General features: G+C 37.6%; 3 protein-coding genes across 3 annotated transcripts; 1 reads left to right on the top strand and 2 right to left on the bottom strand.

Annotated features, from left to right (window-relative positions):
- Positions 1-1,083: 1,083 nt before the first annotated feature.
- LOC130712981 (heat stress transcription factor A-4c-like) lies at positions 1,084-3,270 on the top strand. The gene is made up of 2 exons (XM_057562791.1): positions 1,084-2,046; positions 2,155-3,270. The coding sequence occupies exons 1-2, from the start codon at positions 1,831-1,833 to the stop codon at positions 3,142-3,144; spliced, it is 1,206 nt and encodes a 401-aa protein (XP_057418774.1). The 5' UTR covers positions 1,084-1,830; the 3' UTR covers positions 3,145-3,270.
- Positions 3,271-10,350: 7,080 nt separating this feature from the next.
- On the bottom strand, positions 10,351-11,893 carry LOC130713820 (transcription repressor OFP5-like). Its single transcript, XM_057563630.1, has one exon. It carries the CDS (start codon positions 11,678-11,680, stop codon positions 10,514-10,516), a length of 1,167 nt encoding a protein of 388 aa, XP_057419613.1. The 5' UTR covers positions 11,681-11,893; the 3' UTR covers positions 10,351-10,513.
- Positions 11,894-16,326: 4,433 nt separating this feature from the next.
- On the bottom strand, positions 16,327-17,644 carry LOC130715119 (fasciclin-like arabinogalactan protein 11). Its single transcript, XM_057565164.1, has one exon. It carries the CDS (start codon positions 17,548-17,550, stop codon positions 16,570-16,572), a length of 981 nt encoding a protein of 326 aa, XP_057421147.1. The 5' UTR covers positions 17,551-17,644; the 3' UTR covers positions 16,327-16,569.
- Positions 17,645-25,962: the final 8,318 nt, after the last annotated feature.

Below are 25,962 nucleotides of genomic sequence, written 5' to 3'. Positions count from 1 at the left end.
CCCATCCATCTGTTAAAAACCACCGCATCCTCACCACTCTCCGTCTCTTAACACTCATATAAGTGATTTGTTTAGATTTCTCGGGTATTTTTTATGGTAAACTTTTGCTTCCAAGTTTCAATTACGGTCCGCCTTATGAGCCACGTTATCGAATGCTCATCCATTTTTAAGTGTAAAATATTCAAAGGATTATACTTCAATCTCCACGTCACTCAAAATACCAAACTGGATAACATCAAGACATTCATGACAAGGATGTCTTGTAAGTTGTAAGCAAGGATGTTTGGGATATTAGAATGGGTACCCATTTACATGATTTTTTCTCTTTCTCTTTCTGTAATATTACATAACATATTGTATATTTTTTTTCCTTAACTTCACATATTTTGGCATCTACACCAAAATAGAGTGGATGCTAATCTTTATTATTTTAAAATGTGTGAGATTTAAAAGATTTCTTGTAAGTTTTCAAGTAAAATTTGATCATTTGATTGATATATTTAAAAAGAAGTTATTAATTAAATCACCGAAACAATAACTTTACCTCATCCTAGGTGATTGATCAATCATATTTATGATAAGTGAGTTGAGAATATCAGATTTATTTCTTTATTTTTTTTAAATAATACTATTAGTCCACTGATAAAATTATCTTCATAAGTGATTTTGACAACTTTATTTTTCAAAATAAAGAAACAAACTATACTAAGTTAGTACAATAGTGTTGGTTCGAAGCAAGAAGTGAATTCAACCCGGTAAGCGGCGAACATAGTTAATTTGTCAGCACAAACATTAGCTTTCCTCCAAATATGAAATGAAACACGCCACGAATGAGTAGAAATATCAATAATATTCATTTAAAAACGTGTAAAATGACTTGACTTATTAAATATATATGAATAAATAATAATAATAATAATAATAATAATAATAATAATAATAATAATAATAAATAATTTGAGAATTTTAATTAGACAAAAACCATTGTAGTAAACTTGCAAGAGATTAAAATATCATTATAAAAAAGAGATTAAAATTGCAATCAAAGTCTACATTTTTTATTTATATTTGGCAACACTTTTTCTCCAAAATCAACCATGCGTTGACCTTCCTTTCATCAAAATCGTTACAGAGAAGGTGGAAAATTCTCTAACGCGCTTCAACGAAGAAGAAGAAGAAACGATCCCAATAATTCGAACCTCCCAGAAACCCAAAACCCCCTTCCATTTCCACTCTGCAAATTCTCTGCAACTTCTCTCACTTTCTCTGTCATCCTTTTTCAGGTGCAAAACCCCCAACAACTACTAAACCGCCATTGATTTTCTCTTTGGAGTTCAATTTAATTTTCCAGTTATTGTTGTTGCTTTACGTTCAAGTTTCCCCTTAAAAGGGAAGCAAAAATACCACCTTTGTTTTGGTGGGAAAATGCAACCCATGATGCTTCTGAGATTTGTCTGACCTTTTTCTTGGGAAATTTGTGAAGAAAATCAGTTTTTCTTATCTGGGTATTTTAGTTTTAGGTTAACTGAGGAGAAAGCTGAAAACTTTATCTGCTTTGTGATTTTGGTGATTTTCTGGGTCATGCTTTAAATTTAGGGTCGTGGATTGTTGTTCTTGTTGAATAGGTGTATAGGGTTTTGGAATTGTTGGCAATTGTAATATTTTGGTGCAGGTGGGTGTTTTTTTGGGGGATTTTGTTTTTTTGGGGTTTCCTAGTATCCATAAGGTGATTGAGGGTTTGGCTTGTTTGGAAAGTTTGGGAATTGATTGATTTTTGAGTATTGAATTTGGTAGGGTGAGATTTGTGAGTAGGGGTTGGGGTTTTGACTGATGGATGAAGCACAGAACAGTTCAAGTTCCCTGCCTCCTTTCCTGGCAAAGACATATGAGATGGTGGATGATCCTTCTTCGGATCGGATTGTTTCCTGGAGTGCGACTAATAGAAGTTTCGTTGTATGGAATCCCCCAGATTTTGCAAGGGAATTGCTCCCTAGATTCTTCAAGCACAATAACTTCTCAAGTTTTATCCGGCAGCTGAACACATATGTGAGTGGATTTTATCTTGGTGTTGTTGATGTGAATGCTTGTTTTGTATGTATTTATCCATTATGCTTTTGGTTGTTTGAGCTGAATCATAGTGTTTGGTTTGAGCAGGGATTTCGGAAAGTTGACCCTGAACAATGGGAATTTGCCAATGATGGTTTTGTGCGAGGGGAACCACATCTTATGAAGAATATTCACAGACGGAAGCCGGTTCACAGCCATTCTATGCAGAATCTCCAAGCACATGCACCACTAGGGGAGTCAGAAAGGAAGAGTTTAAATGATGAAATAGAGAAGCTTAAACACAATAAAGAACGACTCCTTATGGAGTTACAAAGACATCAGCACGAGTGGCAACCGTATGAGATACAACTAAATTGCTTAAAAGAACAGTTGGAGAAGTTGGAACAGAAGCAACAAAAGATGGTCTCTTCTGTTTCTCAAGTGTTGCACAAGCCTGTGATTGCTCTAAATCTATTGCCACCGACAGAAACCATGGATAGAAAGCGGAGGTTACCAGGAGGTGGCTACTTTAATGATGAAGCTAGCATTGAAGATGCTGTTGATACTTCCCAAATGTTACCCAGAGAAAATGCAGAGGGGGCCTCTGTTTTGACATTAAACATGGAGCGATTGGATCAGCTTGAGTCATCCATGTTATTTTGGGAAACTATTGCACATGAAACTGGTGATACCTTCATTCACATTCATACAAACATGGATGTTGATGAATCTACAAGTTGTGCTGATAGTCTGTCTATATCTTGTCCGCAACTAGAAGTTGAAGTTCGGTCTAAGTCATCTGGAATTGACATGAACTCTGAGCCAACTGCAGCTGCTGTTCTTGAGCCCGTTGCATCGAAAGAACAACCTGCAGGAAAAGCTGCAGCAACTGGTGTTAATGATGTGTTCTGGGAACAATTCTTGACAGAGGATCCCGGTGCATCAGAAGCACAGGAAGTGCAGTCAGAAAGAAAGGAATATAATGGCAGGAAAAGTGAAGGAAAACCTACTGACCACGGAAGATTTTGGTGGAATGCGCGAAATGCAAATAATCTTCCAGAACAGGTGGGGCATGTTAGTCAAGCAGAGAAAACTTAATGACAATTGGTAATTCCTTCTTGATTGTGGTGCCTCACAATCACATGTAATAAATTTAGGTATGCCCGGTTTTCTATTCATTATATACATATTCAATATTTCGGGTGAAATGAATATTTGCATCTAGTTGATCTTAGTTAATTATGCAACACTTTTGTCTCTTTTAGTGCCATTATGCCAAAACCTGCCTGTACTGAATTGTGGTATGGTTCGAAGGTTTTAAATTGTGGACCACACCATGTGGCTGCAATATATTATCGCAACCGCAACCGCAGGATGTGGTCTGCGGTTCCTTCCTGATGTTACTTTATCATATTACAGAGTGCACCAGCTGGTATTCTTTTCGCTGTCATCATTTTTGTGAATGAAAATCATTCCACAATAGCAGGGTGATTCTGATGCAATTGCAATAGTGTAGCTGTTGCATCAAGTGATGCAGTATGGAATTTCAAACCAGGAACACAAATAGTATTTTAGCCAATGCCTGGCTGATCTATTTTGCAAATAAGAATGGAAAAGACTGTTGTTTTCATGAATACACATTTGCGACAGGCAATTAAGAACTTAAGATTTTATTTTCTTCAATAAAAAAATATGTGAGGGTTTTACAAGTAGTCAATTCCACTACATTATTCTACTAGACAAAAACCAGATTAACTGTGAGGCTGACCACAGAGGAGTGCAATTTGTATGGGAAGAAATTCAAGATAGAATGGTAAAGTTAAGCTGATTAGTGTCCTTCATCAAACTGATGAAGTGAAAAATAACTTGGATTGTACCTTGGATTGGGCTGAATCACCATGATATAGAATTAACTTCTTGTATATAATACGTTTCATTTTACTCGGGTTTTCTAGCTCATGTTGAAAGACTTGTAATGATTACTAAATTGTAATTTTCAAACTTAGGTAGAGACTGCTGAAAGAAACATGTTTGTATGTAGTGGAAGTCAAATTTCAATTGGCAGAAGTAGTGCATGCCAAGCAAATTGATTATATGCATAATGTCTTTGATATACTGAGGAATATGGCAGATTTGTGTATTTGCATATAGTTGCATTCAGGACTGCAGATCATATAGCAAGAATGGTTTAAAGTTATTTTTTCCTGGGTAATTTTATTTAAATGTATTTTCTTATTTGATTTGTGCTGCTGATTGATAAGTATAGTATATTACTCAGTTGGTTCAATAATTTCATAGTGAAAAAAAAAGAACAAGTAGAAGAAGAAGAAAGGAGGTGCAGGAAGAGGTATGACTGTAGAATAACAACGAACCAAGCCTTTTCCCACTAGGGTTGGGTTGGCTACATGTATCAACCATGTCATAATGCCTTGTCATTATTTACTCCAAAAATAGGCCATTTATCTCTAATGGCCTGTATTTTTTCTTGTTCTCCCTCTACTTTGAACAATTGAACTAATGGATTATTCTTCATTTAGTCAACCCTCCTTACCATTGTTTATACAGTTTTCTCTATACACGCTTGAACCACCTAAAGACAAGACTATCATTTCTTTTACATTGAGAGCCAGAGCCACCTCATTTGTCTCTCTAATGGTTATATTTGTAATGGTATCTTGTCTTCTGCATTACTCTTATCAACCTATCTGACTGTTAATCTCAGGAAAGGCCGTCTTTCTGGCAGTTATTCTACTAGGTGAGTGTTATGTATAACCCAAGTTCTAGTTATATTACACTAATTAATAAAAACAACCCGGCAAGTAATTATGTCAGTCAATCTACTTCCATTGTAGTTATTTGGAGCTCATCCTATATGGTATATATTATCGATTAGAAAAATTTATTGACAGTATTCTTGAATGAAACATTCTTCATCAAGTGTATGAGTTTATGGCTTTCTTCTACTTTCTCTTGTAACTGAGCAATGGGCACGTTATGTTATGTGTCATACCATTTTGGAAGTTTATTGCGATTTGCGAGTATCATGTCTATGTGCTGAACCAACAAATTTAAAGTTGATGTATGCTGCATTGAACTTTGGTGCTATGCCAGGTGTTAGTAAGCAAGTTTGTTAACTGATCCTATCTTGGCAAAGGTCTTCTTCTGGCTTCTCAGAAGAAAAAAAGGGTAGTTTGGCTTCTTAGTTATTAACCAGAAAACCTATCACAAATCAACCAAGATAAAAAATGCTCTGACTTTAATAGGATCTTGCTTCAATGCAATGTCTGGTGGACTGTTAAAATGTTATGTTGCAGGTCACAGGGTTTGATTCTCATTGCAATGTTTGTGTACTGTTGAATGCTTTCATTTGTACCACTGGCTGCTGCATTTAGCTTGTCATCCTTATTTTAACTTCAAGTTTAGTTTGTAGAAATGGGGAGACAGTCCTTGGTAAATGTAAAATTAAAATCATGGTTTGCATTAAACCTTCTGAATTTAAGTTGCTGAATTTGATTTAAAACCATATAGTTCAGGAGTTTATTTTTATGCCCTCTGTTTAGAAACACTGTTATTCAATGATGTATTTGTCACATTATTTAAGGAGTTTGATCATTCATGTATTATTAGATTCATTAAATGATGTCTCAACTCTCAACGATGATAGTGCAGATCTTTTTGTTTTCTTTTTAACTTTGATATTGCATACAAATTAAGTTCATTGTTTATGTTGCTGTTTGATTAATACTATGTAACTCTTCACCTGATTTGACTGGTTAATTTTCTAATTCGATTATTATTTCTGAGAGCTCTTGTTTGAGGTGAGCATTGAATTTAGTTTCTGCCCTCTTGATTGCCATGATCATTTAGTTTTATGCTGTCTTGTTTAGAGTTGTGGGATTTTGCTTGATTGTATAATTACTAGTTTCAGTGGCATTGGTTCCATGTTGCCCTGGAATTTTATAGGGTGTGTGGACAAGAAGATATTTTTATTGTTATTTAGCATTTTACGTTTTGTTTTTATATAATGTTACATTTCAAATTTTATAAAAATTACAGACTGGTTAGTTGTCCTAAAAATCAGGGGTATTTGTATTGCAGATATAGATTAAGAATATGTTTTTGGTCAAGGACTAAGAACAAACACATTTAAATTAAGGGTCAACTTGGTACCACCCCTTTGGATGGGAGCCTATATGGACCAGGTTGGCCTATATGCTCACCCACACGTAAGGTATTGAAAAGATGGTTTGATTATGAGTATACTTTTTGAACAAAAAAAGAGTTAATTAGTGTTCTTTGTACAATAAGAAAAGATAATGAGTGTTATATGAGCAACTTATGAGAGTTGTCTAAAATAATTTTTTTTATATAGTGGTCAAAATGAATTTCATATATTTTTTAAAATAATATTCATCACTTGTAAGCAACTCAACAACTTGTCACTCAAATCCAACAACTTTAAAAAATCTTTTAAATGGATCATGATTTATCCTTTGCAAAATTATAATTGTAAAATTGATGAAAAGATATTTGGAACCCACTACTTTTGAATGTAACATTGCCTTCTTTTCAATAGGTGTTTCTCTCACAATAAGTGGGTTTTATTCCACATAAGTGGATTTTTTTCATTTTTGTTTGGTTTTTTCCCTTTTGTGGCCATCACCTCCTCCGCGTCAGCTGCTCAACCTCCACCACATCCCTCACCTCCTCCATGGCCTCCACCCGTGGCACCTCCACATGCAGCCACCAACGTCCAATTGCGGCCACCACTGTCTATAGCAACACCTCCGCCCCTCAACCTGTGATATGGTGCACTCCTTTCATTATTGGAATAAAAAATATTTAATGCAAGTCCTATTTGCAGTTTTTTTTTTTTTGTACAAGTCCTATTTGCAGTTGTCATTTCTTGGTTTTTTACTCTTTTTTTTTGCATCCTTCTTTCTTCAAATAAATTTATTTAATTGCTAATTACCACCCTTGCCCCCACATGGTGTATTCTATAGTGAATGATATAATTACTCAATAATTAAAATTCATCACGTGATGTTGACAAGAAGTAGTATATTTTTTTAGGGTGACATGCATGTTTAGTAAATAAACCAATCCTAGTAGGGCCTTTACCAATAGCAATCACTTCAGGTATGTGTTTTGTGTCTGTCTAGCTACATGAAAGGGAGAAATAAGGTCACTCAACTGTTCAACGATAACATAATAGCCTAATAGCTAGGGACACTCAGCTGTTCTAAATTTTCCATGATTAAAGGGGGTGACGATGATTTTTTATTTTTGAATTTTAATTTAGTCAAATGTTAACTTATGCATAGTGTACTTTTTAGAAAAAAATTATTAAAGTTGTGCATTTTTTTAAATTACTTTCTACTTTCTTTTTTAATGACGGAAAAAACCGTCACAAAATCATAGTATATAATATAAAAGGAACTAGTGACGGAACATATTGTAAGAAGTTTTCCGTCACGAAGTTTTGCCGTCACAAAATTCTAGTGAATAATAGAAAATAATTTGGAGACAGACTTTTGTCAGGAATGTTTCCATCGCAACAAATGGTATATAGTTTGTGACGGAAATTCTCTCTCCACATTGCGCCACTAAGTCATTTTATATTATATTCTACCATTTTGTGACGGATTCGTTTCCGTCACTAACAAGGAAAGTAAAACAAAAGGAATGTCACCACTTGCGGTGGCGATTTTGAAAAAAATATCGCCACTCTAAGTGACGATTTATACTAGTTATGTAATTAAAAAAAATTGCACTACTTTAGTAAAATTTTCTAAAAAGTACACAATACATGTATAAAAGTCTAACCAGTGCTTAAGGATATTGGGTAAGGAACCACTTGATCAAGAGTGATAATGAAAAGAAGATAGAGAAGTAATGAAGTTTGACGAAAATCTTGTGAGAGAGATTATGGCGTTCTTTTTTGGGAGAACCGTCATTTCAAATCAACCACCCATCTAAGTAGATGAATTAAAATTTTAATCGATTATATTTGACGATAAATTAAATATGTATTAACGTACACATGTTTTGGTAAGCAAGGTACCTACAATTCATGAAAAAATGCAATAGAGAAAGCTTCAATGCTTTATTAATTGGTTGCTTCAAAAATTAGTGAATTCTACATCTAGCTAGGTCTGTTATTAATATGAACATGTGTCTACAGAATGATTGGTGTCAAAATAGTAAATGGAAATATTAATTTGCTGATATAAAGCCCAGTGACAGCATGATTAAAGTGGAATGACCTATTTATGAGCCCCTAGAAGGTAAGGTAAGGTAAGGTAACTTTATTGCTTATTCTTATGCTTTTTGTTTTTGATAGTTTTCCCAAGTAACAACCAAGTTGACTAATAAGTTGGTTTGGTTAAATGGAACTTGTAACCTATCAATATTTACCTAATTAGGTGATGGGTCTTTCTTCCACTAGAGAATAAGACAAAGGTTATTGGTATAGTTATCAAATTATGTATTGGAGTACCCTTCAGGCTTCAGTCTCCTAATTTTTCCATATTGTAGATTGATGTTTTTCTTTGGGTGTTAAAATGTAGATTGATGTTGATACCCATACATTGCATTTATATAGTAGGTTGCTTTATTAATTTATTCCTACTGTATAGATGATCATAAATAATATCTTTGTAATAAATAAATACATCTTACAAACTCACAGAATTTATTTTTCACTCAATTGGTGGCATCATTTCATGGCCCTCACCTATCTAATGCCTCCTACCTTATGGCTGTTACCTATGAAAGATTGTGAATTTGAAAGAAACTTTTATTTAACATTTTTCTTAGGTGACAGTAACAAAATGCTACAAGAGCTCTAACTTTATGAACAGTGAGCTGAGTCAGTGAGTTATTTAAGTTGAATAATTTAGGCAATTTGGATCACAAGGAAAGAGTGGAAGGAAGAATAGACTCATCCGCATAATGATAGGCCAAAGGGTCTATATATGTTTTTACTCAAGCATAAAAAGTTTGAAATACAAATTTTAAGTCCATTTTGTAAATGTGACCCATCTTGAACTTTGCATATTTAGCTTATTAGCTTTGTGTGCATAGTAATTTAATAGTTTAATTCCATTTTGATTCCATAGTTTGCATTAGGTAGATTTTGATTCTCCTAGGTTTTTTGAGCTAATCAAGTTTATCTATTTTTAAAATTAAGCAAATTTGATCTTTCTCAATTTTCATATGCATATATTAAGTTTTCATTTTCTTTTTAGGATTTAAGATGAATTTTATATATGATACAATTTCAAAAGTTTAAAAGTAGAAAATTTGCTTAGACTTTGATCAATTCCGAAGGATTTTTTTAGGATATGAGGTAAGGGTTTAGAGAAGTCGAAATTGGGGTTTTTACATTTTTTCAATGAAATTGTGAGTTTTGATGAGAATAACGTCTAGAATGTCAAAATTGATTCATGTGAAGTGTTTTTCTTAGTAAGGGAGAATTTTTTTATTTTGGATAGAATGATAAATAATGATAGAGGGACTAGATTTGCAACAATAAAAAATGAGGGATTAAATCAACTCAAAAAAATAATTAAGGGGACTAAAAGCGCTCCAAACTAAGGGGACAAAAAAGTGTAATTATTCCTTATTTCATTAAACCATCAACCGCACCCTAGCATCCTTTGCAGATAGTTAGGTTCTTTAAACGTGGTGTGAGTTTGTTCAAACCTTGGCCCTATGTATGGAAAAAATAAATATTGGGGAGGCAAATCACACTTCAATGACCTTTATGCCTTGAAAGGGATTAATCTCTAACTATTGTCTCGAAAACACTCTAGGTGCACATCAAAAAAGAATATCAGACACCATCCATATAGCAGACATTTTGATGTATAGGTGTCTTTCAAAACATGAGGATTCAATAATTATTCATGAAGAATCCTCTTTCCCTTTCATTCCTTTATCTCCAAATTGACCAAACACAGTTCTTCTACCAGTAAGAGCAACTTTGTCTAACTCTATACTGATATGCATAGACATTGTCTTTATTCATGTTTTTTTATGTGCATTCTTTATTTTGGGGAATTCATATCATTTGGAATTTCAGATTCCTTGTTTCCTCAATAGATTCCACCTCTAGAAGTGCTTCAGACTTTTTCCTGTAGCCTATCTTAAAAATAATCATGAAGAATAAAGAAATTTCTAAAAGCCTAGGAGCATCCTAATTCCTAACTTTAACAAAATAACCATGATTTGAGTGTAAACAATGTAGCTTTATGCAGATTTGCATGCATAGAGAACTCTTACTACTAGTTTTTCCAAAACATGAAATTTGTTGATATCTTGATGCAACTTGTCTTGAAATTTTTACAGAATATGTGAAGAGAATACTGAAAATTCAGGCAAAATTAAAGCATAACTAGAACAAGAGCAATTACTTACAATTATGTTGAAGTTTTCCTACAAACTACAAGCTAAACTGAAGTTCTCAATCATGACAACAACAACATTGCTTGTCTGATTTAACACTCAAACCAGCTTGGCTCAGATATAACCATACCTGCCTGAACGCTTCAATGATGAGATCATGCCACTCATTAGAATTCAAAGTCAGGTAACATGCTAGAAGCTCTTCCATTTCTTCTGGCTTGCTAATCTGTTTCTCTGTGATCATCTCAATCATTGAATCCATGAAATCTTGTTGTGGGTCAAGGGAAGATTTCACCACAGCAAAGCTATCTAATTCTACTTTTTCCTCCACAATTTCCTCTTCTTTCTTCATCTTCAGCTTTGCTTTCTTTTCTTCCAAAGCCTTTATTTTGCATGTTTCAACCTTGGAACTCATCCTTGGAGAATGCACTCTCACCTTGGAGGAAGTGGGCTTTGGTTTCCTCCCCTGGATTTCTCTGCTCACATGAATTGATTTCCTTGGTTTGCTGACTTTTGCTTTGACATCCTCACCTTGTTTCAAATTCTGCCTCTGTGAGCTCATTTTCTTCTCAGAGTTTTGGGTGCTAGATGCACTAGAAGAGAAAAGCATGTGCATTCTTGGTGTCCTAATTGTTTTTGGTGATTCAAATTGAATCTCATCCTTTTCCAAGTACTTACTTCTTGGTGCAAATTCAACTTCTTGTAATTCTGCTCTTTCTGATTTCAAGAGATGCTCTTGCAAAACTCTATGTGCTTTCCTCTCATATCTCCTCCTCAAGCATTCAAGCTCCTTTGCACACTTTGCTTCATTTAGTGATTCCCTTTCTTCTTTCACCCCAATTTCCTTCTTCTGCCTTGTCCCTTCTCTTCTTCCATGTCTTTCAGCATCCAAATTGTACTTTTCTGGCTTGATAACATCTTCAGTACTCTCCTTATGATCATTATTGCCCTCTACATAGAATGAAAGTCTCCAGAAATCATCACCATCCTCTCCATAAAACCTGGCTCCACTCCCACTAGCATATTGATATTGGGATGAATTATCAGATGGGGAATTCTGCTTTGTATTCTGATGCTTCAGTTGTTTTTCTTGTTTTGGCTCAGAGTTGTTGTTGATTCTCATCTGCTTGAACTTGGAGAGCCAAGAAAAAGGAGAGGTGAAAGAAGGCTTAGAAGAAGAAGAAGAAGAACCTGAAGAAGGTTTTCTTCTTCCACCCCACTTCATCTTTTTGTTGTTGTAAAGATGATTCTCTCTTGATTTGGTGATTTATAAACCCTCATAGAAGAGACCAGAACTGAAGAGGTACATAATGATGGTGTGAGTTGTGGAAGATTTCTAGCACTTAATGGGACGGTTATGTTGATAAATAGGAGGAACGTGGGTTTCATACTCTGTTTGTTGTTTTGCTCTGTTTTCAAAAGAGAACCCGCCACTAATCCTGTGACCACTTTAGCCACTTTTCTTGCTTTTTGGTTTGCACTCAAATAAAGATTAGACCCAAGGAGGGGGGACCTCATAGTTTGGCCCACATAGAAAATGTAAGAAGTTACAAATTTTGGCAAATTGTTAATTAGAAATTAAGTTTTGTCCGTGAGAGAGGGTTTTAAATTGGGATTGCACTGCAGTGTTGGAGAACTGCGAACAAATGTAGAGTGATGCGACTGCAATTGCGGTCGTGATTTTAATGCAGAGACTCTAAAATTGGTTACGTTGCGGCCGCAATTGTAGTTGCGAACCCCAATTTAAAACCCTAGAAAAACATCAAATTATATTATATTATATGTTATATTGTTAAGTGAGGTTTATTTTGAAGGTTGTTGTCCATAACTTTATTGAAACATAAATAACTAGAACTATAGCCCATTACATGTCATTTTCATAAACCGCTACAAGCTATTTCTTAGAATGGGTCTTGAGCTCAAGGTTGTTGTTAAGGGAGGGTTAGCCAAATGCAGATCCTTTGAATGTTAATTTAGTCTTCATAGAATCATAGTGATTCATGAAGAGGGGCATGTAAAAGGGGCAGGAATAGAGGATCAAACAGTTTCTTTTTGGATTTTATGATGGACTGGAATGATTTTTGTTCTGCTTTCGTGGCAGCAAAATCCTTGTCTCATCTTTTGCTTTTCCTGGTTTTTTTTCTTTGCTGTTTCCTTAACTTGCTCAACTTTTCCCCTCTCAGTCTAGGATTCATTGTCACTGGCTAGTATAGTTGCCATTACACATGTTTTTTGCATATGCATAGGAACTGCGCGAGGAAATGGGTTTGGCAGTTGGTGTGTGCACCTGGTCACATTGGCCCTGCAAATATGCAAAATGTAGGCAACAATTGAGGGACGTGCAATTTCATTTCCTAATAATATCGTGTTAAAAGTTAAAACGGTTTGAGGCCTTTTAAACCAACTATTGTCAAAGAGAAAAACTTATTGTTCGCGAATTGGATTGGTTCGGTTTGAAGGAAAAAACAATCCGATCCAATCGCATGGTTTTTTGATTTTATCATCCCTCCAGTTTATAAACAAACAGGGAAGCCTTCATAAGCAAGGTTTATGAAGAAAGATAAATATTCGGTTAGTTAAGAATCTGTAAGTTGGTCTTGTGCTGTAATTTTGTCAACAAAAGAGGTCATCAAATTGATTATTTCATGGCCTATTTTGACTGATGACATGACATCAAAGTACAGAATAGCATTTTGGGCCCATAATCTTCTTGAAAACTAATTCCTTTTCACCAAATCACAATAAATCATTTGACAGAATCACATTCTTCTTTTTCACTCTGACGTGATCAAGGCATTTCTCATTACCTTGGATTAGAAGAGAATCTTTTCTTCATTTCCATATTATTGTAATAAATGTTATGCATTTGAAACTGCTTTGAAAGGGGCATTACAACATATAAGTTATTTAACATAGCTGAAATTCATCTTCTGCTGACGCTAAAAAGGATCTATCGATTTTTAGAGTGGTTAAAATTTTTCTTTTCCGCAAAGTCTTCTCTTTCTATTTAACCACTTTATTATAGAGCTGAGACACTCAGCAACCAATGCCTTATAATCACCACCTAAATTTTCATTTTATTCAGTACATGAATTATGCACATACAATTTGGTTTCGTGTGTAATTCATTTCCAACTGCCTCTGACAACAATATTCACTTTGGTCTTTACTCTTTAGGATGGTTAACATCATGAGAAAGGTTCACCAGTCATTTAAGGAATTCTTATGACCAATTAGGTTTTCTATATTTTTAATTAGGTTAATTATTAACCACTAACCAGCCTCTAAGCACTTCATGTTTTCTCAACTCACACTTTTATATGACCAACTAGACAATGAGTTTTGGGAGGGACTGTTAATTTGGAGGACAAAGCTTATTAACAACTTGTGAGGTAGAATTGGTAATAAACAATGAATAATCTATGACAACTAGAAAATCATTTTTTGTCCTTTAGGTTTGATGACTTAAATTCATCATTGTGCGAGATGGGGATTCTGGACCATATTAGATAGATCTGCATATCATTCCAATGTGCATTATTAAATTGACAAGCAAAATTACAAGTTGGCTTCTAGGACAGAAACACAAACAATAAGTTGCTAAAACAAAAAGAAGAACAATTACAGCAGTAAAAGAAACCCAACCGGCAGTAGACATGTTATTTTTTACACCCTACACTATTCACACAGACTAGAAGCCCAATTGGACCAAAAAAAAGACTAGAAGCCCAAAATATGATTAAATCACTCACAAAACCAGAATAAGCACTTTGACAACAAAAAAACAGTAAAAAGTTCATGGGATCCCTGAATCCACATTCACTCCACATCATACAATGGCTCCACCAAACAAAGCTACTCCAACAACAACAACAACATTCACCCACATGAAGAGCCTCACAGTACCAGCTGCAGAAATAAGAACTCCTCCGCCACCGCCGCCGCCACCGCCGCCCTCACCACCCTCCCCCGGCTTCAAGCTCACTTTCAAATCCTTAGGCAAGGTCTTCTTGGTGAGTGCCGAAGGAGAAGTGGCAGCCGGAGATGGGAAGGGTGGTGTTGGGGTTGATGATATGGGGGGTTGAATTGGTGAGAGTTGAGCTGATGGGGTGATGGGGTAGAAGGCAAGTGCTAGAACTAAGAGGAGAATTGAAGTTGTGGAAATGAGGGATTGCTGCATTTGCATCCTCTCTTTTTTTTGTTACTTGTTGAGATGGTTTTGAGCACTCTGTTTTGAAACACTCTGTTTTGAGATACTCTGTTTTTGCTTGGAGTTTTTGTGAATGGAGTGGGAGATTGTGTGGCCTTTTATTGTGTAGGATGGGAGATAATTATTTGTTATAAATTTAATTTATATTTTAAATTAATTGCTTAAACCACACAAAGTATATATTGAGTATAATCACTATAGTTTTGGTGCCAAATAATATTTTAACATAATAAGTTAGATTGTTCTGATATACATGTTAAAATAATATATTCGGTCACTTAAGCTAGGACGATTTTATCTAAAGTAATCTAAAGTGATTTAGACAACCCTTTATATGTATGGTTATTCCTTTTACATTTTAATTTCCATATTATAACCATCTTATATTTAACCATTAGTTCTTGTTAGTATTCAATCAATGGTCTTACTAGTATTACCATATGTATTCAGTGTTTTGACTATAACCATTTATTTGCTTTTTTAATATAATTAAGTTTTGTCTTGATTTGTAGCATAGTGAAGATGTCAAAGTGGCGTATATAGCCATGATTTATTCATACGTGTATTCTGATTTTGCTAATTTTTTAATTATATTATTCAACACATCACTTTTTATTATTCATCCTATGGTCTTTGATTTTGTACCATGTTTGCTGAACTTATTGTCTATGGCGCTAAGCAATATAATGGAATAGAGAACTAGTTTTTGTTGTGTTTAGCCCGGTGGAAACAAAGAAAAATCCTTCCAAGCAAGTTCCATTCTTGATCCGTTGACAGGAAGATTGTCTTTTGTGGGGGGTTTTACAAGAGGATGGTGCTGATACTGTGATCTGGATACAGTTGTTTGATGGAGGATGATCTTAGTTACCTTCCGAGCACTTCTTTGGTGTAGTGTGTGATGACATAAAATTTGGAGCTTTAAGCCTCTCCCAAGTGTAAGAATTGAGTGAATAGTGAAATTCATATCGGAAAGTGTTGAGCGTTGACAAGTTCATTCTTAAATACATCACACGGTTTTTAATTATGTAAAATGTCAATCAGGTTAGTCATTATCGTCACATAAAATGTCAATCATGAGGGCATAAGGGTTGGGTGAGTTGAAGGGTGAAGGGGCCCGAGTTCGAACCCGGAGGAGAGACTAATTTACTAACATTTCTAACAACTAACATTTACCTATAAAAGAAAAGGAGGGCATTTCCTAAGATGCTTTACTTGATGAGCTTGCCAAGATGTTTTACTTATTCATTTAAAACTTTTAGAAACCAATTTAATCTTTCACTCGTAAAAAAAATTATTTGCTAAGCTTGCCAAGATGATTTACTTATCCGTGCAAACCTAGTGCAACGCGGTATGCAAGTAGATGACATGTGTCCATTGTGCTAATATACCTACAATGTTAGGCACTAGTAGATAAACGTGTGAAAAATATTTTGTTCGTATTAATTTTAATTATTGAGCTTGATATTCGAAAATTGAATCTTATTTTTTGTTTTGCATTCTAACCAATAGGTTATATCCTAAGAATGTATCGTATCTCGAATAATTAAACTCTTAAGTACCGTGTCATGTGATGTACATTATTATGTGACATACCTCAAGCTATTACTATTTTATCGTATTTATTTTCATTCTAATTTTCTTGTTTTTCTACTGCAAATCAATTTTCAATAATCTCAACCGTTTAATTGCGCAATGGGATGAACATATACAATAAGTTACCAAATCAAAATGAAAAACAATGACAATAGTAAAAGAAACCCAGAATGCAGCATGCATGTTTTTCCCCCCTACACTATTCACACATACTAGAAGCTCAAAACATTACACAAAATCACTCAGAAAACCAGCAAAAGAAAGCACATCAAAAAAATCATGGGATCCCTCAATCCAAATTCACTTCCACCTCATACCATGACTCCACCAAGCAAACCCACTCCAACAACAACAACAACATTCACCCAAATAAAGAACCTCACACTGCCACCTGCAGAAACTTCCGCAGGTAAATCCTTTCCATCAGCACCACCATCATCCCCGGCGGCACTACTATCATCTGCCGCCGTCGTCGAATTTGCTTTCCCGGCCTTAGGCAAGCCTTTCTTAGCTAGCTCCGGCGCCAACGCCGGAGCCTTGGCGGGAAGCACAAGGTCAAGAGGGAGGAGAACCTTGTCCACCTGATACACGGCGAGCTTGTTGTCGGCGTAGACAGTGCCGGTAATGGAGGCGTTGACGGCGCCGGTGGCCATGCTGACACTGCTGCCGCCGATGCTGGTCACGTTGAGCTGAAGCCTCGCGTCATCACCGGCTTGGGTCTGAACAGGGTTTGTGAGCGTGTCGAAGTTGGAGATGGCGATGAAGGAAGCGAGCGTGTGGAACTGTAAGAGTTCAACTTTCTGTCTGTCACTGAGGGAGTTGAGGAACCCAGGTTTCAGTTTGGAGAATGCACTGTCCTCTGGTGCGAACAGGGTTAACCCACCTGAGCCTGAGGTCACGAGCTGCGAGTTCAGCTGGTTGATGAGCTGTGTTGTCTTCAAGAGGCGAAGCAGAACAGAGAATCTCTTGGCTTTTCTCAGGATTTGGAGGATGTCTATGGTGGGGCCTTTTGGGATTGCGGCGGCGGCGGGTGTGGGAGCACCGCTGGGGGTTACGGGAACTAGTGGGACGGTGTTGAATCCCGGAGCTGGGGCTGTTGCTGTAACCGGTGGAGAAGCGGTTGCTGGAGTTGGTGGAGAGGGTTGTGGTAAGGGTGGTGCTGGAGGAGATGAAGATGTGGTTGGGGGTTGAATTGGTGAAAGTTGAGCTGAAATGGTGACGGGGTAGAAGGAAAGTGCTAGGAGAAGAATTGAAATGGTGGAAATGAGAGATTGTTCAATTTGCATCTTCATTTTTCTGTACTTTCTGAGATGGTTTGGATACTTTGTTTTGGACACTCTGTTTTGAGATACTCTGTTTTTGCTTGGAGTTGCTGTGATGGAAGAGGGAGAAGGGTTGCCTTTTATGGTAGAGTGTGGGAGAGAATTATGATTTGTTAATTAGGTGAAATGTTTAGTTAGAAAGATGCAATTATTTCTGATTAACTTTCTGAGAGGACAAATCTCCTTTACCTGTCATTGTAAGGTGGTGCATCATAGTGGTGAGTGGTGGGAGGAAGAGAGGTTTGGGAGTGATTGAGGAATGAGAACATGAGGTGCATTGAAATGTTACATGCATGGAGCTATTTGATTTCATGTGAGGGTTTTACAGTCACAATCAGTTGGATGCATGGAATATAAAGATGTAGTTGGAAAGGGAATGATTTGTCTGTGCATAGGTTTGAAGTACAATCAGTATAGGGATGGCAGAGAAGCCCGAACCCATGGGCACCCGACCCGACCCGACCCGATTTCTTGGGTGAAAACCCGAGTTAAATGGGTTCGGGTTCGGGTTCGGGTTTTACCCGATCACTTTCGGGTTCGGGTTTGGGTTTGGCCAAACCCGCACCCGAACCCTACCCGAACCCGGATCTGTATAAGTGAAACCTAAGTATTCTGCTTGTGCAGTACAATATATGCAGCATCTTGCATATTAATTTAACAGTAACATGGCAATTACAATGTTACATTACATAATATAGCTCTCTTCACAGTCTTTTTCAGGTCGGGTTTCCGAGTTCAACTGTTTGTTTGAGGTTGTGTGCGGGTGTGGGTACGGGTCGGGTGAACCCGAAACCCAATGGGTTCGGGTGTGGGTTTAAGTTCACCACCCATTTCGGGTTCGGGTGCGGGTGCGGGTGTGGGTTTTTGATTTCGGGTTTGGGTTTGGGTTTGGCAAAACCCGCACCCTACCCGACCCATTGCCATCCCTAAATCAGTAGGATGAGAATAACACAATAATGCATAAGTTGCATTGTCAGGAAGAGATTTAGGTGAGGATGTGGAGAGCCTGAATCTATACATGGGGCCTGGCATATATTTGTTAATGTTATATCTTCTGTTTCATCTTCCTACATACAGTACTAAAGAAATGGAAAGAGAATTATATAGTTTTTACACTTCTAAAATATCAAATTATTAGCTTTTCATGTAATAATTTCTCCCATGTAGAATGAGCAAGGATATAACATTACTGGTGTAGAAGGAAGAGATATAATATTTCTCATTTTAAAAATTAGATTTCTTACAACATTTTACCGATGATAGGGAAACACTCTTAAGAAAAGAGACATTTTTTTATTTGTATTCTGAAAAAGTTTGGCCTCAAATACACTCACATTGAGTTTTACTGTTAATAGTATGTTTATTATGTTTATTTAGATGTAATTTCAAACACAACTATAATTGGTGATATGATAGGAAAAATAAGAAAGAGGTGAAATAAAAATGTGAATGATATTAGGATGAGAGAAAAAATAAAGTGTTAATGAATTAAAATTTAAAACTCTTTGTATTCAACAGACATACTACTTACTTACTTCTGAATTAATTTAATTTAAATTTTTTGTATTATCTCAATAATTTTATAGGGTTTTACCCATAAAATGGTGTTTGTCTCATATAATTTAATAATTTATTATCCATGCAGATGCAGGTTTGAAGACAAAATTCAAACTCATTTTAGAGAAATGGAAAGAAACATAAGATGGGATAAGAGAGGAAGTGAGTATGAGACTGTTAATATCTCATTACTTTTTACTCGTGTTATTTTTTTTTTTTGGTGTGCAGAAGCTAAAAACAGGAAAAGACTAAGGTTGTGTTTGGATGAGGGATTGTAGAAATTCAAGGGATTTTAAATGCTAGGGAATTCAAATGATTCAATTGAATTCCCTTGAATTTCAAATTTTATTGTTTCGATAAAATGTTGAAATTCTCTCAATTGTAAAATTCTTTGTTTGGGTAATATAAATGAATTTCCTTCATTTAATTGTTTTTATCTTAATATAATCGGCCGAAAACCCTAAAAATTAGTCTGACTCTCAAAAATAGACCGAAACCTTAAAGGTCGACATAAAAGCCTAAAAAGTGGCTGAAAAACCGAAAGTCGGCCGAAAACCTAAAAATCAGTCGAAAACCCTAAAAATCGGCCCGACTCTCAATAATCAGCCGAAAACTCAAAAGTCGACACAAAACCCTAAAAAGCGGCCCAAAACCCTAAAACGGCAAGAAATCCCTAAAAATAGGCCGAAAACGTGAAAGTCGACTCGAAACTCAAAAATCGACCCATAACCCTAAAAATCGACCTGACTCTCAAATAACGGCCGAAAACTCAAAAGCCGTCCGAAAACCCTAAAAATCGGCCCGACTCGAAAAAATCGGCCGAAAACTCAAAATTCGGCACAAAACCCTAAAAATCGCCCCGACCCTAAAAAATTGACCGAAAACCCAAAATCGGCCCATAATCCTAAAAATTGGCCGATAACCCTAAGAATCGGCCGAAAACGTGAAATTCGGCCCGAAACTCAAAAATCCCCAAAACCCAAAAATCAGCTGGAAACTCAAAAATCGACCGAAAACCCTAAAAATTGCCCGACTCTAAAAAATCGTCCGAAAACTCAAAAATTGGCACAAAACCCTAAAAATCAGCCCGACACTCAAAAATTGACCGAAAAACCTAAAACCCGACCTTTCGGGTTTTCGGCCGATTTTTAGGGTTTTGTGCCGAATTTCGAGTTTTCGGCCGATTTTTGAGAATCGAGCCCATTTTTAGGGTTTGGGCCAACTTTCAGGTTTTCGGCCGATATTTAGGGTTTTGTTCCGATTTTTGAGTTTTCGGCAGATTTTTAGGGTTTTGGGCCGATTTTTGAGTTTCGGCCAAACTTTCACGTTTTCGGCCGATTCTTAGGGTTATTGGCCAATTTTTAGGGTTATGGGCCGATTTTGGGTTTTCGGTCAATTTTTGTGTGTCAGGCCGATTTTTAGGGTTTTGTGCTGATTTTTGAGTTTTTTGCTGATTTTTAGGGTTTTGGGCCGATTTTAGAGTTTTCGGCTGAATTTTGAGTTTTCGGCCGATTTTTGAGTTTTCAGCCGAGTTTAGGGTTTTGGGTCGATTTTTGAGTTTGATGCCGACTTTCACGTTTTTGGCCGATTCTTAGGGTTATCGGCAAATTTTTAGGGTTTTGTGCTGACTTTCGAGTTTTCAGCCGATTTTTGAGAGTCGGATCGATTTTTAGGGTTTTGGACCATCTTTCTGTTTTCGGCCGATTTTTGAATTTTTGGTTGACTTTCGAGTTTATGGCCGATTTTAGGGTTTTTAGCCGAGATTAATTTTTTTTACTGAATTTAGATAGGGTTAAGGGAGAGATGAAGAATTTGAAATTCCTCCTATTTTGAAGTGATTTCAATTACCCTAAATCCTATTGAGTAAAATACCTCATTTAATTACTAGTAATTTGAGAATTCTCCACATTAGATATCCAAACAAGGTATTTTAATTGAAGGGATTTGAAATACCCTCTAAAATTACATTCCACTCAGATATTCCCCCATCCAAACACAACCTAAGGTTTTAAGGAAGAGATCCTTAAGGTATCATTAGTAATCAACTCTAACAAACCCGAAGAAAGGAAGGACATAACTACTCTTTTGTAGAGCCCCGAACACCAATCTTTGGCAGATTATCCGTAACAACATTAGAGACTAATAATCCTTTTTTTTTTAATAAGAAACACTTACACATACATTTTTTTTTTTTTTTTGAAATTGGCTTCAATTAAATTAACTCAAAGCAGGCGATGACGCCATTACATCATTGATCACCAAGTGATCAGCAGCATGAGGAACCTCCTCCACCCAAACAGAGTTGGGGAAATCATAAGCATTCCTCGCCAAAAAGTCTGCAACATAATTGCCAGTGCGTCTTACAAAAAGCAAATCAAAAAAACTAAAAGCAGGAATTAAAGTACGACAATCACGAACAATAGCATCTAAATAAGATAAACCAGATGTCCCCTTCTTCCACCAAGTAAAGAGCTGAAGACAATCCGTCTCAAAGCACACCGATCGAAATCCAAACTCCACAGCCAATTGCATTGCCCAACGGAGACTGGAGGCTTCTCCAAGCAAGGGGGAAATAACATTAACTGGGTAAAAAGCAGCAGCTCCTAAAACCTCTCCATTTAAATCTCGAGCCACCATACCATAACCACACACCCCATCCTTGATGGATGCATCCACATTAACCTTGATCAACCCCACTTCAGGCCTCTTCCATGACGCTGCGCGAGTACCCTCCTCTGAACGGTGAATGGGCTCCGCGACGTCCCAAGGATGAAGAGTAGAGCATCTACGAAGCACCTCCCCCACGTCCAAGCGTCGCCCTCTGAAAACCATTGAGTTCCGAGCTTCCCATGTTGCATATAAGAGAGTTTGAACAGCAGCTGTGAACTCAGGTTCATCTTCATGCAAAACCGCCACCATAAAATCAACCATGGAAGTGAAAATCTCCATTCTAATTGCCAATTCAGAGGCAAACCAAACCCTCTCCACAGCTGGGCATTTGAGAAAAACCTGCTCACAAGTCTCCACCTCTGCTTCACAAAAAATGCAACAAGGGTCTAGAAGCATACCTCGCTGTGCAAGGGCACCTCTTACCGGAATGAATCCTTGAACCGCTCTCCAAGCCAACTCTTTACACCGAGGAAGAGCTGGGCTAGCCCAAAACTTCCGCCAAAGAGAAGCATGTAAGAGGGGCACGGAAGAGGACGATGCCTCTTCACGGAGAACCATATCCCTGAGGTATTTATAACCTGATTTGCACACATAAACACCATCAGAGGTATCATACCAATAGAGAGCATCAGTACTACCTTGATTAGAGAGTGGAATGGCCACAATTTTCTGAACAGTGGGAGGACTAAAAACCTCCTCTAGAAGCTCCAAGTTCCAACGCCCATTAACCAACAAATCTGACACCTTCTCCAATCGCAGTTCTGCAATAGCCTCATGCCTGTACACTAGAGAAGAACCATCTGGAAGCCACTTATCATTAAGCAAACTGATATGAGATCCATCTCCCACCCGCCACCTCAAACCCCCCTCAATCTTACCACCTGCCTTCAAAATACTAGACCAAGCTTGCTTGGTCTATACCCTTTTTTCGCCCCTAAGATCGAAGAAGAGGGGAAATAGACCGCCTTAAAAACTCTCCCCAGAAGAGACTCAGGGAACATATAAATTCTCCACCAATTCTTAGCCACCAAGGCCTCATTGAAAGCTCTAAAGTCTCTAAAGCCAAGACCTCCATCACATTTATTTTTGCAAAGATTAGCCCATCTCGTCCAATGTAGACCTCGCCTAGTTACATCACCTCCCCAAAAGAATCGAGCAATCATTCTGTCAATATCTGCACAAATACCATCAGGCAAAATAAAGCAGGACATAACATAAGAAGGAATATCCTGTGCAATAGATTTAATAAGTATTTCTCTTCCAGCTCTGGAAAATGATTTCTCCTTCCAACCTTTTAACTTTTTCCAAACTCTTTCCTTAACAAAATTAAAAATCCGTGTTTTGGACTTACCAATAATCGTTGGTAAACCTAGATATTTATCAAAACTTTCCACTGCCTTTACTCCCAACAGCTGTGTAAGCTCATGAAAACAGTTCTCTGGCACATTGCGGCTAACTGAAAGCATTGATTTATCTAAGTTCACCACCTGGCCCGATGCTCGCTCATAGGTCCGCAAAACGTTTTTCACACATTCTGCTTCCTGAGCATTAGCACGGGAAAACACAATACTGTCGTCTGTAAACAAAAGATGAGAAATAGGAGGTGCAGAACGAGCAATTTTAATTACATGCATACTAGAAGACATCACTTGACGCTCAATTAGAGCAGAAAAAACTTCACCACACAGGATGAACAAATAAGAAGACAAAGGGTCTCCTTGTCGCAACCCCCTCTCGGGTGCAAAATCTGGTTGAGGATTTCCATTAAGCATAATCGAAAAATTAACAGTGGAGACACAGCTCAGAATCAAATTAACCCAACTAAGTGGGAAGCCCATTTTTTCCAAAACCGACCTTAGAAAAGGCCACTCAATCCTGTCATAAGCCTTGGACATGTCCAATTTCAATGCCATCATGCCATTTCGGCCATTTATTTTCTTCTTCATGTAATGGAAACATTCGAAGGCAATCAATGCATTATCTGTAATTAAGCGCCCCGAAACAAAAGCACTTTGAGAATGACTAATTAAATCAGGCAAAATCAGTTTCAAACGATTTGCAATTGTTTTAGTAATAATTTTAAAAATCACACAACACAGACTAATAGGCCGGAACTGATTAGCATGCACAGATTTCTTAACCTTAGGAATTAAAACCAATAAAGTTCGGTTAATAGTACCTGGCGATCTCGTTCCGCTTAAGATCTCCAAACAGAATTGAGCTACACCATCCCCAATTATAGACCAGAACCTCTGATAGAAGAGAGCTGGAAGTCCATCTATGCCCGGTGCCTTCGTCGGATGCATCTGAAAAAGAGCCTCCTCAATATCCTCCTTTGTGAATGGCTCAGAAAGGATCCCTACATGTGCTGCAGACACCCTGCCGGCTACCAAATCAGTTGTTTCCTCTATCCCGACCGGGGAAGAGGTAGAGAACAAATCTCCAAAGTAGTCAGAAAGCACCCTAGCAATGTCTCTGTCATCCTCAAACTTTCTGCCATTATCATCCTTAATCAACTCGATCAGGTTCCGGCGTCTCCGCTGGGAAGCTTTTTGATGGAAGAAACTAGTGTTTCGGTCCCCATGTTTAAGCCATGATGCTCTTGACCGTTGAGCCCACAATATCTCCTCCTGCTCAAGTAAAACATCTAGCTCCTGCTCCGCCTCTCTAGTCCTCACCAGAACCTCCTCCGTCTGATCCTGCCTCTGCATTTTCTCAAGTAACCCTCTCAACTCTGAAATCTTCCTCGGTAAATCACCAAATTTCTCCTTCCCCCAACTTTGAAGGGTCTCGCTAATCTGTGAGATTTTTGCTGTGAAATCATCCCTCAGGCGCCCCCAAGTCTCTGTCACCACCTGTGCACACTCATCCCCTTCCTGAAGCCACAATTCCTCAAAACGAAACATCTTTGTCCTTGCCATCGCTTTCCTCATCTTCCGAGTACCGCTAAAGATAAAAATAGGATTATGATCGGACCTGTACCGTGGAAGGTGACTAACAGAAGTGATAGGCCACAGAGTATCCCATGCCTCATTAACTAGAGCATAATCCAACCGCTCCTCAATAGTTCCTGGTTTCTTTCTCTTATTAGACCATGTAAAACGGTAGCCCGTAAAATCAACCTCATGCAAACCACAATCAACACAAGCCTGAGTCGCCTCCTGTATACGCTCCACATCCGGGGGATCCCCTCCCAGTTTATCTGCCGGGGAGAGAATATCATTGAAGTCACCAAAACACATGAAAGGAATAGAGCTATCCGGGGTAAAACGGCGAACCATCTCCCAAGTCGCTTGCTTCCTCTCATCAGATCTATCCTCAGGAATCATCACATTGAAAAGCAAATGATTTAGCGACGCTGAAATCATCTCAACCTCAACCTCATTATTCCAAAACAAACAGACACCACCTGCTCTTGATCTCCCTTGACCCGCACATTGGACTGGGAAAACATTCTGTAACCCTCCAATACCTCTATGCCTCAAAGCCTCAGACTCATACAACCTCGTTTCCATAACTAGTACCACATCGGGAGCTTTAGAGTGGATGAGCCTTTTAAGGGCTCGTACTGCCCGCAGGTTCCCAAGCCCGCGGCAGTTCCACGACAAGATCCTCATTGAGGTGGGCGGGACTGCTCCGCAGTCGCCGCCATCCCCAATCCAGAATCAGTATTAGATTTTTTAAAAGGTGGTGACACACTTGTAGGCAAGTGTCCAGCCAGAGAAGAAGCCGTAGCTCTCTTCCTGGAATTATTTCCCTGCTCTTGTTTGTCACGGATTTGTATACCTGTATTATTTCCCTTCCTAAGCGCACGTTTTCCTCCAGAATTGTATACTTTTTTGCTATCAAAATTAAATGGCAGTGGCTCTTTCCCCATCCTATCCTTTCCCTTCACCTCTTGCTGTGCACTTTTTCCTCCACCTTGGCTACTATCTTCCACTAATTCTACATTAGACAACGTGGCTTTGGTAGGAGGGGGAATTTGAGTATTATCCCCTTGCATACTTTCATCATTCTTCGAGTTTAGTATCTGGTCCTGCTCCTCGGTTTCATTTTTCTCCTCTAGTTCCCTTCCCTCATCTTCCTCCTCTTGTGCATGCTCTTCCTCAATCTCAAAGTCTTTTTCTTCCTCTCGGTTCCAGTTCTGATTCCGGC

Source organism: Lotus japonicus, chromosome 4 (genome assembly GCF_012489685.1).
Source record: "Lotus japonicus ecotype B-129 chromosome 4, LjGifu_v1.2".
Classification (NCBI taxonomy): Eukaryota; Viridiplantae; Streptophyta; class Magnoliopsida; order Fabales; family Fabaceae; genus Lotus; species Lotus japonicus.
This window is presented reverse-complemented; position numbering and strand designations above follow the sequence as displayed.